At 40.2% G+C, this 14,738-nt stretch overlaps 1 protein-coding gene across 1 annotated transcript; it reads left to right on the top strand.

Moving 5' to 3' along the window:
* Nucleotides 1-1,931: 1,931 nt before the first annotated feature.
* On the top strand, nucleotides 1,932-10,163 carry LOC139560594 (uncharacterized). Its single transcript, XM_071377514.1, has 4 exons — nucleotides 1,932-2,053; nucleotides 6,739-8,746; nucleotides 8,918-9,003; nucleotides 9,308-10,163. The coding sequence occupies exons 1-4, from the start codon at nucleotides 2,030-2,032 to the stop codon at nucleotides 9,398-9,400; spliced, it is 2,211 nt and encodes a 736-aa protein (XP_071233615.1). The 5' UTR covers nucleotides 1,932-2,029; the 3' UTR covers nucleotides 9,401-10,163.
* The last annotated feature ends 4,575 nt before the right edge of the window (nucleotides 10,164-14,738 follow it).

Raw genomic sequence — 14,738 nt, 5'->3', positions numbered from 1 at the left:
TGGACTTTGCACTTGACAGTCTTGTAGAGGTGGTTACCAGTTCCGAGTATTGAGTTAGTACTGCTGGGATTGTGTTCTGGAAGGCAAAAAGAGTGATAAAGATGGAGAGTGTTTGAGAAAAACAGGGAAAGAGAGATACAGAGAGAAAAAGTGAGAGCGGGGGAGAGAAAGATAGAGATGTAGGCTAGAGTGTGAGAAAAAGAGGAGGAGAGAGCTCTGCTTTAACATAAGTAGGTTGTGTTATTGGTATTTGGTTGATTCTGTTCTTACTGTGGCTTCAGTGTGTGGTTGAAGTGGATAGAAACAAAGCTCTGCTCCAGTGAGCCAGCTGAGCTGAGGAGAACATAGAGTGAGGGTGGATTAAACTGTAGAAACACTCACAGCAGCACTGAGCATTCCTGCATACATTGGAGAGGTTGTCAAGCTGACCACTGGTTTAAGACTGAGAGTAGTGTTTTTTTAAATTTGTTTTATTGGGTTTTAATGCTGGATGAGGGGTTAGAAAAGTTGTAGTGAGTTGAGGAAGCGCTTTTGAAAGCTAACATACAGTTTCAGGTATTTTGTACAGCTGGAATGCCCCCCTGGAACTCAAAAAGTCAGAGTTTACAGACCATTCACATTACAAGAGACAGAGATATATCCAGGGTATGCCATTTTAGCCAATTTGGGACACTAAAACGAACTGTTTAACTTTGTATACATTTTGTTTAGCATATGGGGTAGATATGGTGGCTTTTGTTGGGGTTCTCCTCTTATTTTATTGAATTATTATTTTATTTTGTATTTAACCTTAATTTTATCAGGGAGTCATTTTTAGACCAATGTCTCTTTTACAGATGAGCCCTGAGTTACATAAATTACAGAAAATACACACATCTAAATAGAAAATGCAAGCAGAAAGAAAAACACGGTCATAAATACAAACACATTCAGCAGATGAATTGAACACCTTTAATGGTAGGCATACTGCCTCATTTATCACAGCAGGCCCAAAGTGAACAACTGATCCCAAATGTTGGACACAGAACAAAAGTGGAGCATTAAAAGATTAAAAAGCCAGTCCTGCCATGGCACTCGCATCCACCTCACTTATTAAAGATCCATCATTTATCCAGATTTGAATGGCTTTTTAACAGCAGTGAGTTAACTGTGTCTAGGGGTTATTCTTCAATACAGTACCCTCACCAGAGACTTCACTCTCTTGCATCACTCAGCTCTGGTTTATCCTTGAAACGACTGAAATATTTAGATGTTCTAATTGTCCACTTAGTGACAGAATATTAATAATATAACCCAGACAGCCCAAGCAATGAACTTAGGGGTCAGTCAATTGAAATAATTGTATGTACAAAACCTGACAGCTGATAAAACACTGAAGCCCTTTCTGGAAAAGGATGTTAATGGACCACAATGAATAATCAGTGAGCTAATGATTTCAGAGCAGCAGTGACGTTGGTCATGGAAATCGACAGGGTTCTAAAAAGTGCAGGCAAAATCAAACGCTCCATAGCTGGTCTCTGAAAGAGAAGGAGCCTGGGGGCGACAGCTGGATGCTGCAGTAGCCGATGCATACGCGCCCAACGTATCTATCTGTATGGGGATTGGGCAGGATGCTGTGAGAGAAGCGCGGGGGGTCGCGGGCGATGCAATGCATTTCAGTGGCGTTTATGCCAATACTTATTGCGTCTGCTCTAGTTAACATCAGACAAATTTGCCTTGCGAATCGATAATTCCGACCGACACCTACCACACACACCCACATAAACGCGAATCTCTTCCTCCTTCAAATTAAACCTATGAATTACTCGCAACGGGTGGCCGCTTGGTTGAGTTCTCTACCCGTGAATGTAGTTCAAATAATATGTGGTCGCTTCGGTAAGTTGGAGATGATATCCTTCTGGTTGCTCTGTTGGAGGCTGCTGGTAGGTACCAGATATGTTATCCTATCCAAGTATACTGTATATTTTCGCCACGGCCAATTTGTTTTGATTGGCAGCATGCTCAAGGCTTGGATGGGTACATAAATCGCATGGATTTTGCTCGGCTACGGCACGTGAGTTTATCTGTCACTATGCTGGGCATTTGCCTGGTCGATGCATGTCTGTTTGCTATTTACATCACCCCGCAGAATGGTGGAAATGTCTGTAATTTGCGCAGTGGGGTATCCTAAGCATTCTGCGCGTGACTATTTTATCTGTTGTCCAACATGTCTTTGGTCCTCAGCCATACGACAGGTGGTTTGCCTTTATCAAGAGAAAAAAAAAATAACTTTACATTAAGGCATTTTTCACATTATTATCAGCCAAGCAATTCATTCTCATGAACATATTTACTCTCTGAGATTTTACAGAATTTTCTCATTCTGTATCACTGCAAATGGTGGATCCTTTTCCCATTGGTTGGGTATCCTGGGGACATTGTGAACAGGTTATTCAGAGTACATCACTCAACCTTTGATGTAACAAGAGAAGGGGTGTGAGGGACTCTCCTCATACTCAACAATCAAGTCATCTTTCAGTCGTATTTTCCACCTCCCACATAAACAGAACTGAGGGATTTCATCCTACTGTAACCAGCTGTTGATATCATCCTTGTTGTGTCTGCAGACGATCAAAGCAGTAAACCTATCTTGGCTGTGCAGACCACAGACTCCATTTTGCAATGATTGATTAGAAAGCAGAACACATTACCTGTAGGATGTGCTGGTTCATACGCCTACAGCAGGCCACATGATATAACAGTGCACATGAACAACACAAAGATACATGGCCATGCAGGTGAAATTAGTTACTGATAGCCTGGCAGGTGAATCCATCCCTAGGCCTGTGGTAATTTGACCTTCTGCAAAGCACTCAAAATATTTCCTTCTCATTGAATTTTCAAACTGTACATGTAAACATTCATAATGCTATTCAGTAAAATATTTGTGTGTGTAAAGTAAAGCTTCCCACTGGGCACAACCTGGTTGAATCAATGTTTTTTCAACGTAATTTGTCAAGGTAATGTGACGTGGAATCTAAATGGAAAATACATTGGATTTTCAAACAGTCATCCAAACTGTTGTTTTGAGGGTGAAATTTCAACCACAGAATTATGTCATCATGGTAACCAATTTTCAACCTTGTATAAAATATGTTTAGTTTGTACCTTTGAAACAACGTCAGATCTTCAACGTTATATCCACTATCAGAAAAAAACAATAGGCTTAGCAGAACCTCCTACTGGAGAGCAAATGTATCTACAGCTATTGCATTTGGTCTCCCATCCAGGGGTTTAACCAAGCCCAGCTTTGATATTTGTCACTTACTACTACCAATGTGTTACCGTGAGAATGATTATTTAGAGATTTCTTAATAACTAAATATATTCACTATTGCTATCGAAGTCATTCCAAGGGGTGGGTTAAACAGTTCAAATTACATTTAACCATACTGTATAAGCGTTTGCGAAGAAATCAAAAGCTATTGTTTCAATTCAGCCCAGGGTTCAACAAAACTAAACAATACATATAGGCCTAGGATTTCAAGCTTTAGTGAATGTCAAATTTAATATGTTGGATTCACGTCTCCATTTCAACCAGAAAATCGAAGTTAAAAGAACAGGAATAAATCAAATCGAACTTTATTTAAAGTGCATTTGAAGTTTGATTTGATATAGTCCTGTTTTATTACTTCGATTTTTGGTTGAGATGGAGATATTTGGTTGCGTTGACAACCAAATACAATTTAATCTCACTTTTGCAATAAAGTAAATAGCCTATTAACTTGTCTACATGTTGGATTCACGTCTCCAACTAAACCAAAAATAAAAGCTAAAGAATAGGATTAAGCCAGTGGCTCAGATGAAACTATCCAAGCGTTAGATACATCTCCTTTAAAATGTTGATATTTGTTTGTCAACCAACACAATTCAATATGACTTTTGTAATGCAGTAAATAGCCTAAAGTTAAGGCTATGGAACAGTTTTTATTCAACTCATCCATGGCCACATTTAGAGGTTACTGTAACTCTAAAAGTCTTATTATGTCATCATAGAAAGTGTGCATGTTCAGGGTAGCATGCAAAGGTCACAGGTCTGTGGAGATCTTCACAATATTAATGAACAAATATTAACAAATTAATTATATTATATATTAACAAATATAATTAACAAATAAACAAATATTGTAATATAATCTCAACTACAATCCAGGTCATTTGGTAGTGCTATTAGATGAAGCACAGTGATAACACATTAAATTGTTGTATAAATAAAAAATATCTGACTTGGTAATCCCATTCGAAATTTGTTGGGTTTTTAAATGGATGAAATTGAAGTCGTATGTAACGGCTGTCGTCGGTGGAAGAAGGTGAGGACCAAGGTGCAGCGTGGTAAGTGTTCATGATCTTTAATAATAATCAAAACTGAACACTGACTAACAAACCAACAAAGAAACAACCGAAAACAGTTCTGTCTGGTGCAGACACACAAAGACTGAAAATAACCACCCACAAAACCCAACAGAAAACAGGATACCTAAATATGGTTCCCAATCAGGGACAACGATTGACAGCTGCCTCTGATTGAGAACCATATCAGGCCAAACACAGAAATAGAAAATCATAGAAAAACTAACATAGACAACCCACCCAACTCACGCCCTGACCATACTAAAACAAAAGACAAAACAAAGGAACTAAGGTCAGAACGTGACATCGTAACACATTTAGATGACAACTAAACCAAAAATCTGACATTGTTTTTCCATAGGAATTTGGTTGTGCTTTTAGATGGTTGAACGCATATGATAACACATTGGGAATTCAACAAAATTCTGGCTGTCTTTTTGACTGGGTAAATAAAGGTTGAAATTTCATTGAGCAATGTCTCAACCAAAAATTAGCCACATTTCCATGTTGAAATAACGTGGTGTGGCCAGTGGGTTAGGCTACCCTACTTTTCAACACATGTCCCTGCTGTATCATTCAAGATGAATCTGGTCCATCTGGCAGATCTAGCCATTACTGGTATTGCAGAGAGCTTACTGTACATTTAATACTGCTCTATGTACATTAAATATGACCCAGAGGATAAAAAATATGAAAAGGCATCTCTCTTACAAGCTGCTCCCAGGAGAGCTTGGATTTTCATTTCAGCAAGTTTCTAGGCAACCGTTCCAAAGCTATATTTATACCATATACAGTACAGCATGTTTGCTAAGAGATTCACACCAAGTGGACTTGATCTCCATCCAGGAAACAGTCAGAAACACCAGTATATGGGAGGAATAGTTTGTATGGTGGTGCACTGGAGAAGCAAAACTAGTGCAAGTTAAGAGCTTCAAAGAAATCACTCCAACCATCGACATTAGGATTGATACAGCATTATGGATGAATGACCAGTACAGGTTGAATTCAGGTCTTAGTACAGTGTGGTGGATGGAGGCTGGGTTGGATGCCCTGAGGGCTCGAATGTACTGATTCCCTGTACTGCAGTACCAGGACACAATGTTCAAACGCTATTGGGACACAACCGAAATGACGGGGGCCGAGGTATTTCATCCTTACATAATGGATCCAATTTGTTCTTTCAGATGGGTTTATTCTGTTCTCTGCCCAATGCCATTGTCACAGTATGCAGTGCCACATGTTTGCAACATGTGCGTAAACAAACAAACACACACACTCAGAAACATGTGCAATGCTTTCAGCATGTTTTTGTTTTTCTTCAGATAAAGAAACTGTTGATAATTTGCAGATATGGGGTCTCCAAGCTTTCAAACAACTTAGGCAATAAGCACGCTACACAGCTTCACTTGAAAAATAAGTGCTGTCCAACTGGTGGACAGTAGCCTATGCCAACTCCAATGGTGTGAATTATCAGTGTTGGTGTGTGGGTGTATTCACTATGCAATAAATGTTGTCTTAGCAATAGCTAGGTATGTTGATTAGGGCTACTGTGTGGGCTGATTTGCTTACATCCCCTAATCAAGAAGTCAGTTTTAATCACATGTAAACTGTTATTAAGGGCCTCAGAAAATGGTCTGGTCACCATATTTCATGCATACATGTACTGTATGTAGACAGCTTGCATCTCTTGTATGAAAACCTTATCCAAACGTTCATCTAAAGACATACAGTATGTATGACAACAAGCCCATCTCCCTTCACCTAGCCATTTTCTGTGTTTTTTGGGGTATGTCAGTACAATGTTCTTTTGACATCAACATGTTATCCCTGGCAGAATCACATGCTTGGCTGTGAAACTATCAAAATCATGCTAATTCTCACCCACTTACAGCGAAGCCATGCTCGGTTTGAAGCATGTCTCAAGGTGTTTTATGCTTTCAAAAGATTTCCTCCCATCCTCTGTAAGCACCAGAGTGAAGACGGTGTTTTGATGAAATTAAAATGGCGTGGTGAAACCCTGGTGTGTCATATCACAGAGAACCAAAATGATAACCAGTTAACCAGTTACTGTGGTGGGTGTTGAAAGGATAACATTATACCACCTATAAGGATAAACTATATATTTTTTACATGGAACTGAGGGTACTGGCTGATATAGGCGTTACTTAATTTGAGCTTCACTATATAAGGAATTCCACTCGCCACCACACTTCATCAAAAGAGCCATCGAAGAAAGACAAAAATACATCATACCAGGTTCAGTAGGCTATCCATTGATCTATTCAGATACAGGTTTTTTTGTGTCTCCGCATTATTCTTCCCTTAACGTGTTTTATTTGACTTCCATAGAGAGCCACAGCTGGAGTGAAGAGGATAAAGGGGAATGAAGTGAGAGAGAGCTGCAGTGCCAGTGCCAGTGCCAGCGACACTCCACAAGAGAAACAACAAGAACAAGAATCCCACTCTGGGGCCGTAGCCATGGAGACCAGCCAGCTTTCAGAGACGGACGACCTAACAGACTATAAAATGGATTCTGGGGAAACGGAGGACCAGAGACGTCTGCTTAGTGAGAGCGAGGAAGAATGTGACCAAGAACCTTTCGCAGAATACAGAGGAACAAAAGAGAACATAAAAACGTCAGTGGATGAACCAGACGAGGACAATGAAAATGTGGATGGAAACAGAGAGGAGGGGATTCTCAACTTTGGGACAGGACAAGATGACTTCAGTCTAAAAGAGTTACTCAACTCCTCAAGTATATTTGGGAGTGAACCCGTTTGCAAGGTGGAAGACCTGCTTGCAGAAGATGACATGGACAACTCTGCTCCATCAGAAGTGATGGTGACACAAGAGTCCATCTTGGAGCAGCTTATCCGAGAGGAGGTCTCCTCTGACGTTTCTACGGGGTCCTGTCATGACCTTGACCGAGACGACCTGAGTGACTGTCTGCAGGTAGAAATGGCCATCGTGTCATCAGACAGCGAGACTGATGACCAATGGAGGTCCACTTTTGGATCTACAGTCAACAAGGAGGAAAGGTGTGACGGAAATGCTCAAGATGCTCTCGAGAAGGACAAAGCTGCAGGGGAGGCAGAGAATGGGGCCAAGGATGAAACTGCAGATAGTCCTCATGAGCTTGAACAACCCGATTGCCCCACAGAATGCGAGATCCAAGACCAAGATATGTCCTCTGGCCAGTTCAAGGTCTTATCCGAGATTCCAGAGGATGAGGAAGAGGCCAGCCAAGGCGGAGCTTGCAAAGTACGTCGTTCTACATCTGCAAGCTCTTCTGTAAGCTCTGACCCTGACAAGAAGGTTCCTCAAGACTACTGTGTGATACAAGAAATGACGAGCAAGAACGTTAGTACAGAACATGTGGACTTCCAGGGGGCTCGGAAGCAGTGGCGCCAAATGGAGGAGCAGACCAAAGGACAGGTCCAGGTCCACCAGCCCACTGTCAGACAGCAGGGGATGTGCCAGGGAGGCCACAGCGCCATGTACACACCCGTCAGGAACATCGACCGACCCAGGAGGGACACCGAACCCGACAGCCTCGCCCTGGGTGACTTTCATCACACCCAGTTCAGCCCATGTTCAGAAGACTCAGGTCTGGATGACCTCAGCTACAGGTCCCCTTACGAGGACTCAGACAACCCTGTGGAAAGGGAGATACGACAGACCATAGAGCGCGAGGAAAACTTCAGGCGGGAGAGAGGGATCGCGAAACAGGGTCAAGCTGGAGAATCATCTGCACATCCCAGACCAACCACTCTCTACCCCGGCAAGTACGGGAAAGGTTTTTGCCAGGAGGTGGAGGAGAAACGGAAGATGTTTGACTCTAGTGATCCCGGATGCAGGCCATTGAGGTCTCTCGACGCAAAAACCCCAACCTTCTCCATAGCCACCTCCCCCTCACCCACACCAAGGTGTGCGACCTACCACGAAATGACCGCCCAAAACGTGATCATCCTGGAGCCAGACTCCTACCCCACCAGCCCAAGGCACCGCACCCGAGGATCCCTGCTCTCCCCGGGTTCCAGCCGTTACAGCGAGTGGCCTTTGGAGACGTCAGCCAACGTCATCATTCTAGAGACGTCCAACCTGATCATTCGAAGCGCCTCAGAGTTCTGCCTGAGCTCGGCCTCCTGCCAGGAGACCCAGGAGAGCACATTTGTCAACAACCCCTTCTTCAAACTGCGCTCGCGGAGCTCCATGTCCCTGGTGGATCAGGAGATTAAGATGGTGAAGCAGAGGGAGGAGGAGTGGAGGAGGCAGAGGAGCCAGATGCACACCAGGGAGAAGTATGACACTGTTGTGGTGTCCCCCAACCTGGAGAACCTGAGCTTTGATACAGCAGGTATGTGCTGATGACTGATGAAGAGCACGGTTAATATGAGAAAGAGTTTGTGGTTTGTAGCTGTGTTGTGTTTTCATTGCATCACTAGTGGTCACCACTTGTCCAAATTCATGATATAGGTCTCTAAGCATATGAATGTATGAGTATTAATGGTTTCTCTTTCTTCTTCAGAAGTGCCACTGAAATGTGTGTCTTCCCCTTCATCACCATCAAGGACTCGAAAGCTGGACCGCTCCACCCTGTCATGTGACCATAGGGTATGTCCTATCTTCTCCAATAATAATTAATCAACGAACAGATGTTAGCCTAGTCAACTCCCTTGTGGTGTTCGTTGTCATGCCAATTGCGAAACATGACCAGTGTAGAAAAAAAATATTTTGTCATCTGATTTTCTCACTAAATGTCATCTGAATGCCTCACTAAATAACATTGCATGTGCTCATGTTTAATTGTGTTTATTACATTTTCTGATACTGGTTTTTCATTACAAACCATTTTAAACACCATCCATTTTCACCTTGAAACTGTATGCAGTTTTACAGGTGAAACTCTTTCCCCCAGTTCCCAGAATCACTCTCCACATTACCAAGGAAAAAGAATGCCATGGCTCAGAGATGGGAGGCAAGACTATTTGTCAACCACGAACAAGAGTGAAGAACACCAAACCTGAATAATCCCATTCCATATTACTACAGCTGCCAACTTCCTGAACTTTGCTAGATGTTTCCAGTTCTATTATTGATACAGCTTGAATATATATATTCATTACTGGTACTGTACTTTTAAAGTTATTGTGAAATAAAATATGTAATTGGTATTGTAAGAGATATGACACAATGTAATGAACATAGATGGACTACCGGATGAGTACATTACGATATTGTTCAGTTAAGATCTTTACATATTTTTAAGTACTGTCTTGGTTATACAAAAGAAAGATATTTATGGTATTTTCGTATTGTATTTTCTTCTAAATAGAGTTTAAACTAAAGAGGCAATAAGAATATTATGATAAATGTGGTAATCCAAAGCAGTAAAAAACGAATCTATTATTGTTCTAAAATAAAGAATGCATATTATGATTACCTGTATAATTAACCTCATTTAAAATGTTTAATATGATAGCCACTTATAGTATAGGATATTCAAAGCTTGACCTGACATTGCCATTTTGAGATGCCTTTTTCAACTATATTACTGTTTTTTATGCTTCACAATGTGATCTTTTTTGTTTGCAGGTGGTCTAGTATTATGTACTAAACTAATGCAAAACTCCAAGGTGAATACTTTAAAATTGCATTCTCTGTTATTTTAAGTGTTAAGTTGTTCCATGGAGATTTCGCTTTTGTTTGTTTTTGTTATTCTCAATTGATAATTCTGCATCAAAATAAAGTTGTATTGACATTAAGGAAAATAATTGACTTGTCCTCTTGTTACCTAGAAATGTGTGTGCCTGTAAGTGTGTATGGCTGTGTGTGTTGATTGGGAAGTCCACACTAGCTATAACACCAATAAAGTAAAATCACATGTACAGTAGTCACAGGATGGGATAGTTAACTACAAATTCATGCATGATTAATTTATACAGTATTATACTACAGGATAAATTCCATTTTGGAAAGATATCTGACATGCACATTAAAGTTCAACAAAAAGTACATTTTCTAATTATTAATTAAGATATCAATAATTGATTGAAAGAATAATTTGTGCATTCTCCCTTACAGCGCTTTACCAACACTTAGCAGAAATGTAATACACATTAACTCATATGGGACAAGGCTGTATCAAGATAATGCATTTCAATTTACAGCATAAATAGTTACATTCAAATGCTTTTCTCAATCAACCATTCATTTTTTTATATGAAATTACACGATCTACATTTAAAGTGGCCTGTATGAACTTAGCTGCATTATACTGAGTATAACATTGAGGACAAAAACTTGAAAGAAACACTTGAATCTTTGCTATATGGCATGCAGTACGGCATGCAGCTGCTCTGTTCAGATATAGTCTAATTATAGTTATCTTTCAACAAAATGTGAAGATTGTAATCATGATAATAGACTTACAGTACTCTACATTTTCCTGAGAAGTTGGGATAACAACATTAGCACAAAATCAATAGTACAAAAAGCTATCCAGTAAAAATGTTTTTGTTTAAAATATTCCCTACCATTTCCTTTCCCTCGATCTAGAGATCATACATCTGGTTCAGTGCCTTGATCTGCCTGTGGCCTGAATCTGAATAAGAATCACAATCCTTCCTCATTCTAACAGCCAGTGAGTTGTCCTGTACCATGAAAAGGTCATCCTCACAGTTGTCACAATACACCGATGGTGTAAATAAAGCTGACCAGGAAATCTGCTATTCCCAATAACAAAGGCAACCATTTTGAACCATGCATCCTGTGAAAAAAAGGATGACATTATATTAAATTGTCAAAAGTGCACAATTAAATAATATCCGACAAATTAAAACGGTCTCTTTGCACCAATCTGTCAAGACAGCCATAATATGAAACTGTTAATAATTAGCTAAAAACCAGCAGCTGATTAGGCTCTGGGGCCAATATTATACTTTGCACAATCAGTTACTAGTAAATCACAAATATTTACTCATGAACAGTACAGCTTCTTGCAATATCTAGTCAAACCAAGACAACTTCATAAAAATATAAAGTTCAGGATAAGAGTTCCATCCTAATTATCCGTCATTGGCTTTAAACCTGAATTCTTACTGGCCCGTATACTTCAAATCACTTCAAAGCTTCACAGAGATAACTCTTAAGTCTGTTCTTATGGTGTTACCCAAGTGCTGCCCTCTGAGTAGTAAGCAAGAATCCCCTGCTGGTCATTAGGGTCACTCGCTGTGGAAACAAGGTCACAACATCACAAAACAGGAAATTGGTGCTGAAAAGCTTTTCACCTTTGAATATGAAACAATGACAACTTTTTCTACAGAAAGTGTGATCAATCACCTTTAACCTGCTATGCATGTTAAAATTAATGGGAAAAGTGCATTTCTGAAAATAATTTATATATTCAAGCAACAGACCTATCAATCATGAAACAAGTTACGTGTTTTAATGTAGGCTTTTTTATGGAGCCCAAGGAACACTCTCAAGAAGAAACCCAGTCAGCACCCCCAGCAACCAGGGGTGAGGCAGACTGCTGACCAATCCCCAAAAACATGGCCGACGGCATCACAACAGGAAAAGAGTATCACATGAAAAGGGTCGTCAGTAGCTTTTATAGACACAGTCACAAACCATGCCCATTTCTACAATTTATCTTCTTAAAATTAGATTTTCAACCTAACCTTATGCCTAACACTAACTTTAAATTAAGACCAAAAAGCAAATTTTGTAGCCAATTTTGACTTTGTGGCTGTAGAATCTAACTTTGTGGCTGTGGAATCTGACTTTGTGGCTGTGGAATCTGACTTTGTGGCTGTGGAATCTGACTTTGTGGCTCTGGAACCTGACTTTGTGACTGTGGAACAGGACTTTGGGACTATAGAAACTAGTGGAAATCAATGAGAAGGGCAAATAGTTTTTCCTGACCGTCTGGCCATAAAAATTATGGGCCCAAGTTATAGATAGGGCGAAGAGATTTTCCTGTTAAAGACAGGAAAAACTCCTGGCTCTAAACAACAATTATTCAATGATGGGAAGTGGTCATAATCAGCTAACTGCGCAGTAACAGTGACATTTAATATGACAAAATTAGGATAATGTATGCACTTTAAGTTATTTAGCTTGACTATCAAATAGAAACAAATATGTACTAAAATAACATAAGTTCCAAAGGTGGACTAACCAGCCATAATCTCCCCATTGCATCCAGTGAAATACCCACCTCCTGCATCGAGAGAACAGCTAATCAGTGGTAAGAGTACAGGTTAATAATAGAAGCACACCTTATATAACAGCCAGAGAGAGGATTTACAGAAAACAACAGCACCACATTAAACACAGCATCCATCCACACATACACAGGTAATAACCAAACATCCATACCAGCAGCTTAGAGAAACCTTATTTTACAGCATCAGCATCTTCAGAGTATGATCATGTATGAGATGTAGATGACAGTTGGGCTTTACCTGGAGGAGTCGGGAGAAGGTCTGAGAGAGGCCATTATGGGCTGAAGTATAGCCAGGGCTGGGACAGTACAAATTCAACCACACCTTTGTTTCTTCACAAAACCGGAGAGCAACAGCTGTCTGGTGAAGTCCACAAAGCATATGGTATTAAATGACCTACAGCATGGTCAAGCAGGTTAATGTTTCCAACATTTTCGGACTAGTAAACAACTATTGATTTAGAACCACAGAGTGTTACCGCAAGTCACAAAGAAAACAGGAGCTGCCTCCACTAATCCAACACCATTCCAACTTTAACATTTCAACATCATCAAATAATCTATGCTTAGTCTAATACAGTGACAACTAAGATACCAAAAACCATTTAGTCCAATAAACGTAAGCTAGATATGATGTGGCTGTCCATGTCACTGATTTCTATGTGTGTGTGTGGGTGGGTGTGTGTAAGTAGAAAAAACATGTTGACTCACCCTACTTGTAGTGAAACGCCAATGCTGTCCTCCTCTCTTACCATGACTCTGCCATACAGTGCACGCTTTTAGATTTTGTTGTCCTAGGCTAGCTGGCTAAAATGCTTGCTTGCTAGCTAGCCTAACTTCCGTTCATGGGAAACGATGTGCCAAGCCAGCTAGTTAACATTAGCCTACTACATCTAGTTACATATTGAACTTCCTTCATCTCAGGCCAGAGGCACAACGTATGAATTTATGATTAGATCAGAATCGCTGTTATAATCATAGGCCAGTACGGAGAATTAAGTAAAACCAGAAGTCCAAATCCCTATCTCCATCCATGGCTAATTTAGGAAAGGGATGATTTTAACTAGCTAGCTAGCCACCAGAGGACAACAACACAACGAGATACAACAATTAAAGTTTAATTCTGTAAATTATTTGTTGGTTTTGGTGTAATGTGATTGCTGTGAAGCCAAATCCAAATTGGCTTCCCTTGCATTCAATACTATAGTAACGTTATACTCTTTTTGAACAGACAGCCTCAGATAATGGCCTACACGTACTGAGACAGAGGGGCGCTGTTTCGCTCCCTCGGATGCTTTCTCCGATTAAATACATTCAGACTCTTGTGAATTGAAGGATAATTAGGAAACACAGAGAGACTAAATATATATATATATATATATTTTTTTCTTGGTCAATTTTTTGGGGAAGCCGGGCTTCCCTTGGCATCCATGAATACATGCTACTAGATAGACAACACACTGTACATCAAACCACTTTTCCACTGAGGCCTTCATCCTACAACAAGATATGATGCCCTCTGTTGGCAAACTAAAGTTAAAGCAGGGCATAACAGCAAGAGTGAGGCAGAGTAAGAGGGGGACCTGTATGTTTGCTGTAGCTCACCTTACTCTATCCTCCTTTGTAGATGAAAGGAAGAGTGAAGGTCAAACAGATAAGCATCACTGTTAACACCATCAACCCTCGATGCATTTGAACAAACACAGGACACTTACACTGTATCTTTGATGCTTATCACCTTCAAGCAGTGACATATCAATGTAAAGGGACAACTTATTGTCCATGTACAGTATATTCCCTGAGCCGTTACATCTACAGCCTTTACATCTTTAACCTTTTACAACAGATGTTACATTTGAGTTAATCTGTTTGTTGTTACATACCTGGAAACACATTTTTTGACTGAACAGTGTTTGCTCTGGGCAATCAGGTTTGAAGTAGCTGACTATGAAAGTGTCCGTGCTTCCAGCCAACATCCAAGCAATCAACATGAGAGTGCTTGATATTACAAAATAGATCATGTAAACAACTTTAGATTACCCTTAATCATTCTTAAATCAAGTCAATTAATGCCGTATATATCAAATTCTTGACGAAAGTCTGACATGATATATATATATTT

Source organism: Salvelinus alpinus, chromosome 30, assembly GCF_045679555.1.
Source record: "Salvelinus alpinus chromosome 30, SLU_Salpinus.1, whole genome shotgun sequence".
NCBI classification, from domain to species: domain Eukaryota; kingdom Metazoa; phylum Chordata; class Actinopteri; order Salmoniformes; family Salmonidae; genus Salvelinus; species Salvelinus alpinus.
This window is presented reverse-complemented; position numbering and strand designations above follow the sequence as displayed.

Coding starts and splice junctions, on each gene's coding strand:
- LOC139560594 (XM_071377514.1), top strand. CDS start 2,030: ATGGATTTTGCTCGGCTACGGCAC. Junction 2,054..6,738: donor ATTTTGCTCGGCTACGGCAC/GTGAGTTTATCT, acceptor TGACTTCCATAG/AGAGCCACAGCTGGAGTGAA. Junction 8,747..8,917: donor CCTGAGCTTTGATACAGCAG/GTATGTGCTGAT, acceptor TTTCTTCTTCAG/AAGTGCCACTGAAATGTGTG.